This window comes from Salmo salar, chromosome 11, assembly GCF_965601325.2.
Source record: "Salmo salar chromosome 11, fSalSal1, whole genome shotgun sequence".
Taxonomy (NCBI): Eukaryota; Metazoa; Chordata; class Actinopteri; order Salmoniformes; family Salmonidae; genus Salmo; species Salmo salar.
In genome coordinates, this window is record NC_138301.1 from 81703059 (window position 1) to 81716789 (window position 13731).

General features: G+C 40.8%; 1 protein-coding gene across 2 annotated transcripts; it reads left to right on the forward strand.

Annotated features, from left to right (window-relative positions):
• Nucleotides 1–2123: 2123 nt before the first annotated feature.
• On the forward strand, nt 2124–13097 carry hexb (hexosaminidase B (beta polypeptide)). 2 transcript variants are annotated; one of them, XM_014127951.3, is made up of 14 exons: nt 2124–2437; nt 2724–2872; nt 3496–3561; nt 3997–4043; nt 4358–4468; nt 4621–4722; nt 5048–5180; nt 5388–5568; nt 5946–6032; nt 6197–6269; nt 9811–9991; nt 10558–10648; nt 10774–10878; nt 12475–13097. In XM_014127951.3, the coding sequence occupies exons 1-14, from the start codon at nt 2184–2186 to the stop codon at nt 12536–12538; spliced, it is 1644 nt and encodes a 547-aa protein (XP_013983426.1). In that variant the 5' UTR covers nt 2124–2183; the 3' UTR covers nt 12539–13097. The 2 variants fall into 2 exon arrangements, with proteins under 2 accessions (XP_013983426.1, NP_001135106.1); NM_001141634.1 differs by lacking the exon at nt 9811–9991 and adding an exon at nt 8573–8747 and having other exon boundaries at nt 2139–2437.
• Nucleotides 13098–13731: the final 634 nt, after the last annotated feature.

Consider the following 13731-nt stretch of genomic DNA (forward strand, 5'->3'; position numbering starts at 1 on the left):
ATGCACTCGATACCTGTGCATAGCCACAGGAGGTGGTTTGGGGTGGGGGGTGGGTAAGTGTCCCGTGAAAATCTCACTCTTAAAAGCTTATAATCTGTTAACTCCCAACTAATGTTGTTGACTCGTCCCATATTTGTATTTGTGGCCAAAGCATAAATTAGAAAAGAAACTCTTCAAAAACCCCACCTCAAACTTGTATCTCAAACAGATATTGCTATTTCCTCATAAATAATGAACATCATGTTTTTTTTGTAGAGACAGCTCATTGGCTGAGCTGGCCAATCAGCTGTATACTTGTCATTCATATTTTTTATAGACCAGTATGCACCCACACCATTCTGTTGTTGGGGTATGCCAACACCATTCAAACACAGAAAAACTGCTTTTGACACCTTGCTCTTTGAACTTTGTAGAATCAACCCTCAAGCATGAAAACAAGAACATGTCCTTGCATCAGAAATGTAAATATGAGGTGACGCAATATTCTGCAGTATCCTAACAAATATATTTTAGACTATGTTAAGGGCCATCAGAGTTCTTTCTATAAGCAAAATGAAAGACATCTTATAATCAGTATCAAAGTACAAACACCTGGGTATGGATCCAGGTGTAAGGTAATATTCCAAACATACTATATTGCAAGAGGTCGACGTTGATACATTTCAATATCATAGACACACAAAATAGAAGTTTAAGACAGTTAAATATCGTACATATCATTGAAAATATTAAATATATCAGAATTGTTCATTGTAAATCATGTTTGTTTAGCGTTGGCTCTTTTAGATTAATTGCATTTTTGGGGAAGGAAAACCATTTCACTCATATTGTAATTAGATCATATTTCATAGAAATCTTGAAACACTGGACAGCTACTTTAAGTGGAATATACATTTTGCATGCCTGGGCCTTACAGCATAAATTAGGTCATATTTGTGAAATTGTACAGACACCACAGCACAATATGATTTGAGTGTATATACTGTACATTACTTGGCATGCAACATTGGCAATATTTAAAAAGCTTAACTGTAGAAAGATATTGTATGATCAAATTCTCCCCAAATCACTAATCAAGTTAGAAATGGTGAAATGTGGAGATTTTATTTTCATTTATTTATTTTTTTAACCTTTATTTAACTAGGCAAGTCAGTTAAGAACAAAATCTTATTTTAAAATGATGGCCTACCAAAAGGCAAAAGGCCTCCTGAGGGACGGGGGCTGGGATTAAAAACAAATATTAGATATAAATATAGGACAAAACACACATCACGACAAGAGAGACAACTCAACACTACATAAAGAGAGACCTAAGACAACAACGTAGCATGGCAGCAACACATGACAACAACATGGTAGGAGCACAAAACATGTTACAAAAATGATTGGGCACAGACAACAGCACAAAGGGCAAGAAGGTAGAGACTTATACATCACGCAATGCAGCCACAACTGTCATTAAGAGTGTTCATGCTTGAGTCTTTGAATGAAGAGATATCGACGATGAATGAAAAACTAAATGAGACGGAAACAACTTTGAAACTTCATCATCACCAATGATTTCGTGAATCACTTATTTAAATGACAACAGCGCCACTTTCTGGACAAAATTCACGCTTGAGGGTTGATCCTACAAAGTTCAAAGAGCAAGGAGTTAAAAAAAAGTATTTAATATGTGACTATAAGAACTGTCATAAGATTACCTTTCAACCTGCTTCTTATGTATTTTGTCCATTTGCTTATTGTTGTTGTTCCCTAATTTATTTCGGTGGCAATAAGTCGTCGGTCCATCTGGTGAGAATGAGTGCAATTATGAAAACGAACATATCTAATCATGGTGTGGTGTGTTTCTGCAGATATTCTCGACATTAGTTAGTAAGTATTTACAATAAATAGCCTCGGTATCTGACTGAGGACGTTTTTAACTCTCAGAAATAACCAGAATAAATATTTTTTTATGCATATATGAATTTAAACAATTACACATGCGTTCAAGAATACATCACATTGTATATTGTTTTACGGTTAAGGCTCAATAAAAATGAAATTTGAGATGTTCTGATTTGTTAGTTAACATTTCCGCATTGATTTAAGCCCCGCCCTCTCCAGGCTATATTACCAAAACACCTCCACTGTCTCGCCAGTTGTGAGCTGACTGGTAGTTGGCAATACCGTAGTACATCATGATCGCGACGCTGAAGTTGACAACATTATTACTTGCTGTTGTTGTCTGCTGGGCAACGCAAGTTTATGGTTATAAAGATGTCGAGGAGCCTACTCTGGGTGATTCTCAGTATGGATCTCTCTGGCCGTTGCCTCAGAAAGTCAAAATGTCAACGGTAGCGTTCAAACTCAGCGGTGCTAGTTTCCAGATAGTTGACGCGAAAGAATCGTCTTCCGGTGCGAGCTGCAGCCTTCTTCAAAATGCATATCGAAGGTAATATGTGATTGTGAATGTGAATGAATAGCCGCCGACGTATTTTCAAAGACAGGCCTACATCAGCATTCAGTGATGTAAATGTTTGTTTAGCGTTGGCTTTGAAATCGTTCACGTTTTAGTTAAGTTTTATTTGAATACAGTTGAAGTCAAAACGTTTTTCAGAAGTAGACTATGTGCTGAATAGAGCTGTAACTGTTGAATGTGTTTTTTATGCATAGAAATTCACCCTGTTTTTTTCACATAGTCACATGAACTGGTTTGTTCCTCCTTCCTTGTCCTGCAGGTATGACGAATACATATTCCCCATTTCCAGAATGCAAGGGCAAAACAAAAAGAATGCATTTGCCTCTGATGTGTCTGAGTTACAGGTGTGGATCACATCAGCTGACTCTGAGTGTGACAGCTACCCCAGTGTGACATCTGACGAGTCATGTGAGTGACCTGGCATGATGTTTGTCTTCCTTGTTGGTGCTCTAAGCCAGGTTCCATATCACAAAGCATCTCGGAGTATGCTGATATAGGATCAGATTTCCCTTTTAGATCATAATGAATACGATTATATGTACAGGGAGACCTGCTCCGAGATCAGCGCTTTTTCTCTGAATTCGGACCCAAGTTTGCAAGGTTGGGACTCTAGCAGGGTAAATACAAATAGCAGAGTCTTCACAAGTATAGTCGAGGGGCCTTCCCAGTGGGATTGAGGCCTGGGTCTCGTCATCCTACATCAGTGTTTAGGAAGGTATTATCCCCCAGTAGACAGAGAGGAGAAAGATTACTTAAGACCACTGGATCTTTGTTGTAAAGACACTTAGCTACTGTTTCATGAATGTACACATGCAAGTTTGGTCTTAACTGTGTCTTAAGGCCTCAAACTAAAAAAGAGAAACTAACATGCATTTACTTACTCATCGAAGAAGAAACATCCACTTACCTAGATGGGTAACAGTGACATATGCATGCATTTTAAATCAGTGGGCATTATCGGATGTAAAAATAAATAAATAAAGAGAGAACAACATAGGATTGACAGTCTTCTTTCTGCTGCTGGTCCACAGACGAACTCTCGGTGGACTCTCCTGTTGCTGTGCTGAAAGCACCTAAGGTGTGGGGCGCGTTGAGAGGTAGGGGTCATGGCTTTTATGCTATACACATTACACGCATACTTTTTTGTTATGTTTATATTCGTGAAAGAAGTTTGGTCACACCTGTGAGGCCTTCCTCTATTTACATGCCTATATTGTTATAACGTTTCACTTGTTTTCATAACGCTTGCGCAACTTCTGTGGTTGCATAGCATCTTGTGTCTAGACCTTGAAAGCTACAGGAAATATTGTAATTCATACCTACGTACTGAGAGGAAAGCTTGCAAGTACTGTGTACAACACTACACTTTATCCTGTGCAGATTACAATAAACTTTGATTTGATTAGATTTGAGACTTTTTCTATACATATCCAAGAAGTTTACAGTGTGTTGTAAAGCATGTGTTTACAATCCTGTTGTCGTATGGTTCTGTTGATTAATCATTGTCTATGTGTCTCACTTTTTATTACCAGGTCTGGAGACTTTTAGCCAGTTGGTGTATGATGATGAATATGGAGCAGTAAGTTGACATGAGTGCCATATGAATAGAGTTTGTTAAACAAGGAGGCCTCTCCCATGTCTGAACACAAGTCACATGATTGAGGAAGTAGCCTACCTTACTGGTTTACTATAGCTCTATTCCAAGTCATTCTAATGCATCAACACATTTGGCAATTCAGTTCCCAGCAACTTAGCAAGCTATTTTCAATTCCACATTGTGGTTTTTGCCTCAGTCACTCCGTATTCATCAAATGGATGAAGTTGTAGAAATATTTCAATGATACTTACATTTTTATATGGATAATTTTCAATTTCTTTGTTTTATTTTCACAGAAAAGCATCAATAGGACAGAGATCCAGGACTTTCCACGGTTTGCACATCGAGGCCTCTTATTGGACACCTCTCGTCACTTCCTGCCCATCAAAGTCATCTTAGCCAATCTGGTTAGAGAGGACGATACATGCGATTTCAGTTCACTTTGTTGTTATGGTTAAATGTTTGCTTTGGCCATATGATCAAATAATTGTATATTAATGGCATAACATTACATAACATAATGTCATTATAACCTCATTCTCCCCTTACCCACATGCAGGAAGCAATGGCGTGGAACAAATTCAATGTGTTCCACTGGCACATAGTGGATGACCACTCCTTCCCCTACATGAGCCGTACCTTCCCCCAGCTGAGCCAGCAGGTGAGTGGGTAGGCAGACGTTGTTATCAATAGCCTGGTCTCATTTCAGCTGCTATACCTACAGCTTTCACACACCTGAAAAGACCAGATGGGCAAAGGTGATATGGCAAAAATGATATGCTGAAAAGTATATGGTGGGAGCGTCACAAAGCCTTGTGGTCTTGGTGGATCTATCACCGTATTGCTTACACCAAATCAGTCATTACAAAGTTGTAAACGTGTAAGGGCTAGTGTAAAGGTTTAAACTACTCAATGCATATCCATATGTATATAATGATTCCCTTTGTGTATGACGGCTTTTGTTTTGCTGTATCGTTTTTCTGCAGGGAGCATACCACCCGTACACGCATGTGTACACACCCTCTGACGTGAAGATGATCATTGAGTTTGCTCGCCTCAGGGGCATTCGTGTCGTCTCTGAGTTCGACACCCCTGGACACACTCAGTCATGGGGCAAAGGTGAGTGTGGGGTCACTTAGGGGTATTTCAGATGAAAGTCTTCTGGCTGTATCAAGGGGTTCATTTCTAGGGGGTCAGGGTAGTCTTTTGTCCTTTTTAGACATGCACATTTTCATAATATTTTTTTTTGTAAGAATTGAAGTGAAATATGCAGCTACCTGATTTTGCATTGGTTTTATCTGCTCCTCTCTCATGCCCCCTTTCCAGGCCAGAAGGACCTACTGACCCCCTGTTACTCTGGAGCCAGCCCCTCTGGCTCGTTTGGACCGGTCAACCCTATCCTCAACACCACCTATGACTTCATGGCCATGTTCTTCAAGGAGGTCAGCACAGTGTTCCCTGATGCCTACATCCATCTAGGAGGAGACGAGGTTGACTTCAGCTGCTGGTGAGAGGCTTATAAGGACATTTATATTTGTAATTTAGCAGACACTCTTATCCAAGGTGACTGGCAATCGGTGCATATAACAACTACGTTTAGCAGGGAGAAACAACCACATATAAGTCATTGTTAGTAGACCCTAGCAGATATTTCTTTCAAAAGTTACTTACTCAAAGTCTAAATATTCAGCAACAACTGACCCACAGAGTCCTTATCCACTACAAAGGTACAGTATATGACCGCAATTGTCAACAGCCATGTGACTCTGGCTTGTTTGACAGTCTATGGAAATTAAATTAAATCAAAACAGTACTGTAGGCTGTCTCCGCCAACATCAAGCACATCAATAAAAACACTCTACTTTCTGCCTCTGTGATCCACAGGAAGTCCAACCCAGACATCCAGAAGTTCATGGCGCAGCAAGGCTTTGGCACGGACTACAGCAAGCTGGAGTCTTTCTACATTCAGAGGTGTGTGGCTTCAGTTAGACATGGCCTTAAAGTGAAACAAATGATAAGTAATTCGGCCAACCTAAAAAACACAGTAACTTCCGCATTTTCTAAAAATGCCCCACTCCATTGTCCGAAGATGAATTATTCAAATTATCATGTGGTTATTTTCTGTCACGTGATAGGCTCTTGGATATCGTCACCACTACCAACAAGGGCTACATGATCTGGCAGGAGGTGTTTGACAATGGAGTTAAGGTAACAGAGCAGCAGCATTTATTAGCACAGGCAGAGAGAAAAGCAGACACTCTGATATTTAGAAATCAGACTCATTTTCTGAAGTGAAATTCTAATATTTCTATGATCAAAATATCTTCAGTTATAGTTGAAGTCGGAAGGTTACATACACTTAGGTTGGAGTCATTAAAACTCGTTTTTCAACCACTCCACAAATTTCTTGTTAACAAACTATAGTTTTGGCAAGTCAGTTAGGACATCTACTTTATGCATGACACAAGTTATTTTTCCAACAATTGCTTACAGATTATTTCTCTTATAATTCACTATCACAATTCCAGTGGGTCAGAAGTTTATACATAAACTAAGTTGACTGTGCCTTTTAAACAGCTTGGAAAATTCCAGAAAATTATGTCATGGCTTTAGAAGCTTCTGACATCATTTGAGTCAATTGGAGGTGTACCTGTGGATGTATTTCAAAGCCTACCTTCAAACTCAGTGCCTCTTTGTTGCGCAGTTGGTAGAGCATCCCTGTGGCTCAGTTGGTAGAGCATGGTGTGCAACGCCAGGGTTGTGGGTTCGATTCCCACGGGGGGCCAGTACAACAAAACAAATAAATGAAATGAAAAGTATGAAATGTATGTATTCACTACTGTAAGTCGCTCTGGATAAGAGCGTCTGCTAAATTACGTAAATGTAAAATGTCTTTGCTTGACATTATGGGAAAATCTAAAGAAATCAGCCAAGACCTCAGGGGGTAAAACTTATAGACCTCCACAAGTCTGGTTCATCCTGGGGAGCAATTTCCAAATGCCTGAAGGTACCACGTTCATCTGTACAAACAATAGTACGCAAGTATAAACACCATGGGACCACGCAGCCGTAATACCGCTCTGGAAGGAGATGCGTTCTGTCTCCTAGAGATGAACGCACTTTGGTGCGAAAAGTGAAAATCAATCCCAGAACAACAGCAAAGGACCCTGTGAAGATGCTGGAGGAAACGGGTACAAAAGTATATATATCCACAGTAAAATGAGTCCTATATCGACATAACCTGAAAGGTCGCTCAGCAAGGAAGAAGCCACTGCTTCAAAACTGCTATAAAAAAGCCAGACTACGGTTTGCCACTTCACATGGGGCCAAATATTGTACTTTTTGGAGAAATGTCCTTTGGTCTGATGAAACAAAAATAGAACAGTTTGGCCATAATGACCATTGTTATGTTTGGAGGAAAAAGGGGGAGGATTGCAAGCCGAAGAACACCATCCCAACCATGAAGCACGGGGTGGCAGCATCATGTTGTGGGGGTGCTTTGCTGCAGGAGGGACTGCTGCACTTCACAAAATAGATGGCATCATGAAGAAGTAAAATTGTGGATATATTGAAGCAAGGAAGGAAGGAAGTTAAGCTTGGTCGCAAATGGGTCTTCCAAATGGACAATGACCCCTAGCATACTTCCAAAGTTGTGGCAAAATGGCTTAAGAACAACAAAGTCAAGGTATTGGAGTGGCCATCACAAAGCCCTGACCTCAATCCTATAGAAAATTTGTGGGCAGAACTGAAAAAGCGTGTGCGAGCAAGGAGGCCTACAAACCTGACTCAGTTACACCAGCTCTGTCAGGAAGAATGGGCCAAAATTCACCCAACTTATTGTGGGAAGCTTGTGGAAGGCTACCCAAAACGTTTGACCCAAGTTAAACAATTTAAAGGCAATGCTACCAAATACTAATTGAGTGTGTGTAAACTTCTGACCCAAAGGGAATGTGATGAAATAAATAAAAGCTGAAATAAATCATTCTCTCTACTATTATTCTGACACTTCACATTCTTAAAATAAAGTGGTGATCCTAACTGACCTAAGACAGGGAATTTTAACTAGGATTAAATGTCAGGAATTGTGAAACTGAGTTTAAATGTATTTGGCTAAGGTGTATGTAAACTTCCGACTTCAACTGTATCTTATTCACTTCTTACCTGGTATTTACATAGTAGTGCATGTGGCTTCATGGCTTGGCTTCTATAGTCCCCCCCCCCCCCCCCCCTGTTAGAGTAACAAAGTAAAAGCTAATACTATCTCCTAACCACCACCAGACCTGGGTTTCAAATACTGAAAAAATGTATTTATCTGTGCCTGTTTGAGCTTGCCTGGCTTAATAAACCAATAGAAAAGTCCCAGAACTGCAAATCCCACCCATCTGGCACTCCAGGCAGACTCAAGCAAGCGCTCAAAGTTTAGAATCAATTATTTCAAACCAATGTCTGACCACCACATCCGCAAATAATAAACATGTTTCCTAAGTAACAAATCGGTGTAATACTTGCAGCTGAAGTCAAACACAGTAGTGCATGTGTGGATGGGGAACAAGTTTGAAGACGAGCTTCAGAAGGTGACGGGGGCGGGCTTCACCACCATCCTCTCCGCCCCCTGGTACCTAGATTACATTAGCTACGGACAGGACTGGCAGAAGTACTACAAGGTCGAGCCACTCAGCTTCAATGGTCAGTTATCTTCATCAGACACCTCCCTTTTGTTGGACCCCAGTAAGATTAGCTGACGTTATGGCGTCAGCTAATGGGGATCCTAATAAAAAAAATATATAATCTTCATCAGTGTGTTTTTTTTTAAAAAGAAACAGAGGACTGGGTTCTAGGAGATCTGGAATAGCTCTGAGTTTTGGCCTAACATGCCGCAGTTGAAAATGCAAAAACTGTCCTTTTCAAATTTGAATGACTTCATTCAACAGGTCTGCACTTGAATATTGCACCGCTGTATCATATTGAAACATCTGCTCTCTGGAACAAAGTCGTAGTGTACAGGAACATGGTTCTTGTTGGAAGGTGATTCTTTTTTTTTCTTTTTTTTAGACCAGCACGGTATCCAGCTTTGGTTCATGGTAGAGATGGAGATTGTTGTTGGGTAAACCAGTTAGGGCTGTACATTGCCTTTGCTTGGTATTCATTTTGGTTCTGATCTAGGTTGAGGCCTATGTCTCGTTCATGGTTTGTACTGTAACATTTAACTTTTTGATTTGATTATTGTTGCTTTCCAGATACTAGCCCCGACAACTCTTGCATGTTCACTTGGCATACATGATTCATGGCATCACAGCGCTTCTCTTATTTTGGGGTACATTCAAGATCAGCAACACTGTAACATGTTGAACATTGTAAGCAAGATGTTGACGTGAAACCTTACAAATGCAGCCAACTTCAGAACTTTACTCCGTTTTGTGATGCCCCACCATGAAGAGAGAAACACCCATGTGTTGAAAACCACCTCACTGGAAGCATCTTGCAAGGGGACAGCTTCAATTTGTCACTTCTCTACAATGTTGTTTTGCATCTTGAATGTACCCAGAGGCACGTTTATCCACGGAGGGCTCTCCTGTGGCATGTTCTTTTTAAGTTTCTTAACCCCCCCCCCCCCCCCAAAAAAATAAATAATATATATATATTACTCTACACTAAGTAGTACTAATACTACACCTAAATACTAAAGATACTCCTCAATCACACGTTGCATGTGTATCTACGGTATGTGATGTGTGTCTACTGTATGTAGCTGAAGGCAGACACGCTAATCCACGTGTGGAAAGGCAACCAGCAGCAGTACCAGGCTGAGATGGCAAGGGTCACAGCATCAGGCTACCAGACCCTGCTCTCCACACCCTGGTACCTGAACCGCATCTCCTACGGCCAAGACTGGCAGGCCGCTTACAAGGCAGACCCACAGGACTTTAATGGTGTGTGTGTCTGTCTATCTGGACACTTTAGACAGATGCTTTATTTCTGAAAAAAATACTACATTTTGCTGTGTGATTTTTTTGATTTTTTTTGTAATTTTTTTTAAGGTTGGAGTTTCATGTTTGTAGTTTAATATTTTACATCGACTGGTCGCGACGCTTATCGCGATACCTCACTGTATATTAACATTAGGGCAGCAAGGACCAATACATTAACTTTTATTATTTGTGATAAAGGAAGACTTTGCCCTAACCATGCTGTTCTAAATTGAAAGCTGACTCGTATGACACAGGTCTAAGGTCCAACCCACCTGCTCTGAGCCTGAACAGGGAAAACGCCTTCCATGCCAAAAGCCATTCTTCTGTCTTGTGATCCGATGGTCATGCGTTTTTATTTCTGTGCAACTTACTAAGTGCAACCCTGTTGACTGAAGTAGTAGAATGAATAACACAGAATAACTATATTCACATAATTTTTTAAGGTTAAATGCAGAAATGGGCATACAGAAACTTTTCCATGTGATTGCCTCCTGACCCCTGAATTACATTTGACCTTGTGAACCCAGGCACAGATGCTCAGAAGAAGCTGGTGGTCGGGGGAGAGGCCTGTCTGTGGGGGGAATTCGTGGACGCTACCAACCTGACCCCCAGACTCTGGTACGCTGCAGACAAACCCACATGTTTTTAAAAAAATCTATTAGAAGATACCTTTCCTCTCCATCCATTTTACACTGCACTGTCTGTAATGTTAGTCTGTGAAGATGTTTCTCTCCTATCCCCAGGCCCCGTGCCAGTGCTGTGGGGGAGCGGTTGTGGAGTGACAAGGATGTGAAAGACACAAACGATGCTTATAGTCGTCTGATCCAGCACCGCTGTCGCATGGTCCAGTAAGTCGCCCCCATAGAGAAACGTACTGTTCCATTTAATTCTGTGGTGCGCCCCCCCTTATAAGAATTGGTGCAAAACATCTCTTGACTCAAGTATACAATCGTGGCCAAACGTTTTGAGAATGACATTAATTTCCACATAATTTGCTGTCTTTACATATTTTCGTCACATGTTACAATGGAATACTGAAGTATAAATACAAGCATTTCATAAGTGTCAATGGCTTTTATTGACACTTACATGAAGTTGATGCAAAGAGTCAATATTTGCAGCGTTGACCCTTCTTTTTCCAAGACCTCTGCAATCCGCCCTGGCATGCTGTCAATTAATTTCTGGGCCACATCCTGACTGATGGCAGCCCATTCTTGCATAATCAATGCTTGGAGTTTGTCAGAATTTGTGGGGTTTTGTTTGTCTACCCGCCTATTGAGGATTGACCAATGGGATTAAGGTCTGGGGAGTTTCCTGGCCATGGACCCAAAATATAGATTTTTTTTTGTTCCCTGGGCCACTTAATTATCACTTTTGCCTTATGGCAAGGTGCTCCATCATGCTGGAAAAGGCATTGTTCGTCACCAAACTGTTCCTGGATGGTTGGGAGAAGTTGCTCTCGGAGGATGTGTTGGTACCATTCTTTATTCATGGCTGTGTTCTTAGGCAAATTGTGAGTGAGCCCACTCCCTTGGCTGAGAAGCAACCCCACACATGAATGGTCTCAGGATGCTTTACTGTTGGCATGACACAGGACTGATGGTAGCTCTCACCTTGTCTTCTCCGGATGCCCTAAACAATCGGAAAGGGGATTCATCAGAGAAAATGACTTTACCCCAGTCCTCAACAGTCCAGTGTCTGTCCCTGTGTTTTTCCTGGAGAGAAGTGGCTTCTTTGCTGCCCTTCTTGACACCAGGCCATCCTGCCTGCTGCCATTCCTGAGCAAACTCTGTACTGGTGGTGCCCCGATACCGCTGCTGAATCAACTTTAAGAGACAGTCCTGGCGCTTGCTGGACTTTCTTGGGCGCCCTGAAGCCTTCTTCACAACAATTGAACTGCTCTTCTTGAAGTTCTTGATCCGATAAATGGTTGATTTAGGTGCAATCTTGCTGGCAGAAATATCCTTGCCTGTGAAGCCCTTTTTGTGCAAAGCAATGATGACGGCACGTGTTTCCTTGCAGGTAACCATGTTTTAGAGGAAGAACAATGATTCCAAGCACCACACTCCTTTTGAAGCTTCCAGTCTGTTATTCAAACTCAATCAGCATGACAGTGATCTCCAGCCTTGTCCTCGTCAACACTCACACCTGTGTTAACGAGAGAATCACTGACATGTCAGCTGGTCATTTTGTGGCAGGGCTGAAATGCAGTGGAAATGTTTTGCATGGCAAATAGGGACTTTGAAATTCATATGATCACTCTTCATAACATTCTGGAGTATATGCAAATTGCCATCATACAAACTGAGGCAGCAGACTTTCTGAAAATTTATATTTGTGTCATTCTCAAAGCTTTTGGCCACAACTGTACAATGTGGTAACACCCTCTCTTTCTTCCTGTCTTCTCTTCCCCCTTCTATCTCTGTCTTCTCTTGCTCTACTAGGCGTGGTATACCAGCTGAGCCTCTGTTTACAGGTTACTGTGCACATGAGTACAAAGGGGTATGAGCTGACAGCCACTGTGGGGGCTACAACCTGAGAAGCAGCGTTAACAGCAATGAGAGAAAAAGAAAATCACACAATTTTAAAACAAATCAAACTTGATTGTCTTCATGATTTTATTGATGCACTGATATGAGCCAAATTCTGCCTTTTTTTAAAAATTGTTTTTCAGAACAATCCTCATTCCATGCAATGTCAAAAATTGATTGTGTGTAGGAACACCATCTTTTTATATTAATGTTTGTATGAATTAAGAAACTTTTGCAGAATTGTGTGTGTAAACACTACAGTGATGGACCCGAAGTGCGACGCAGTTTACCGATTCATGGAAATGACACATTATCATCTTTTATACAATATGTCCAACAGAAGTACTGAATGCCCACATGCATGTTCTTGACCCGATTTTCATGTTTGCATAGCAAACACCCTCACAGGAGTATTTACAGTGACTTCAGAAAGTATTCATAGACTTTTTCCCACATTGTTGTATCACAGCCTGCATTTAAAATTGATTCAATTGAGATGGAATTATGTTTTTTTTTAAATTAAAATATGAAATGTCTTTGATTCAATAACTATTCATAGTTCAGGAGAAAAGATGCCCCACTCAACAGTTTTTGAATGACTACCCCATCTCTAATTCCGCAGTGAATTTCAAACAGATTTAACCACAAGAGACCTGGGAGGTTTTCCAATGCCTTGCAAAGTAGGACATGTATTTTTTCAAAAGCAGACAAATATCCCTTTGAGCATGGTGAAGTTATTAATTACACTTTGGGTGGTGTATCAATACACCCAGTCACTACAAAGATACAGGTGTCCTTCCTAACTCGGTTGCCAGAGAAGAAGGAAACCGCTCATTTCACCATAAAGGCCAATGGTGACTTAAAAACAGTTAAGAGTTTGATGGGAGAAAACTGAGAACGGCTCAACATCATTGTAGTTAAACCACAATACTAACCTAATTGACAAAAGTGAAAAGAAGGAAACATTTGCAACAAGGCACTAAAGCAGGGTTTCACAAACTCGGTCCTGGGCCCCCCCCCTTGGTGCACATTATATATATTTTTAAGAAACCCTCACTAAAGTAATACTGCAAAAATGTGGCAAGGCTTTTGACCCGAATACAAAGTGTTTATGTTTGGGGTAAATCCAATACAACACATACTGAGTACCACTGTCCATTTTTTTTCAAC

Bases quoted from the DNA above. Each gene is read 5' to 3' on its own strand.
- hexb (XM_014127951.3), top strand. From the start codon at position 2,184: ATGATCGCGACGCTGAAGTTGACAACATTATTACTTGCTGTTGTTGTC. The intron at 4,469-4,620 runs GTTAGAGAGGAC...ACCCACATGCAG, and splicing joins AAGTCATCTTAGCCAATCTG to GAAGCAATGGCGTGGAACAA. The intron at 4,723-5,047 runs GTGAGTGGGTAG...GTTTTTCTGCAG, and splicing joins TCCCCCAGCTGAGCCAGCAG to GGAGCATACCACCCGTACAC.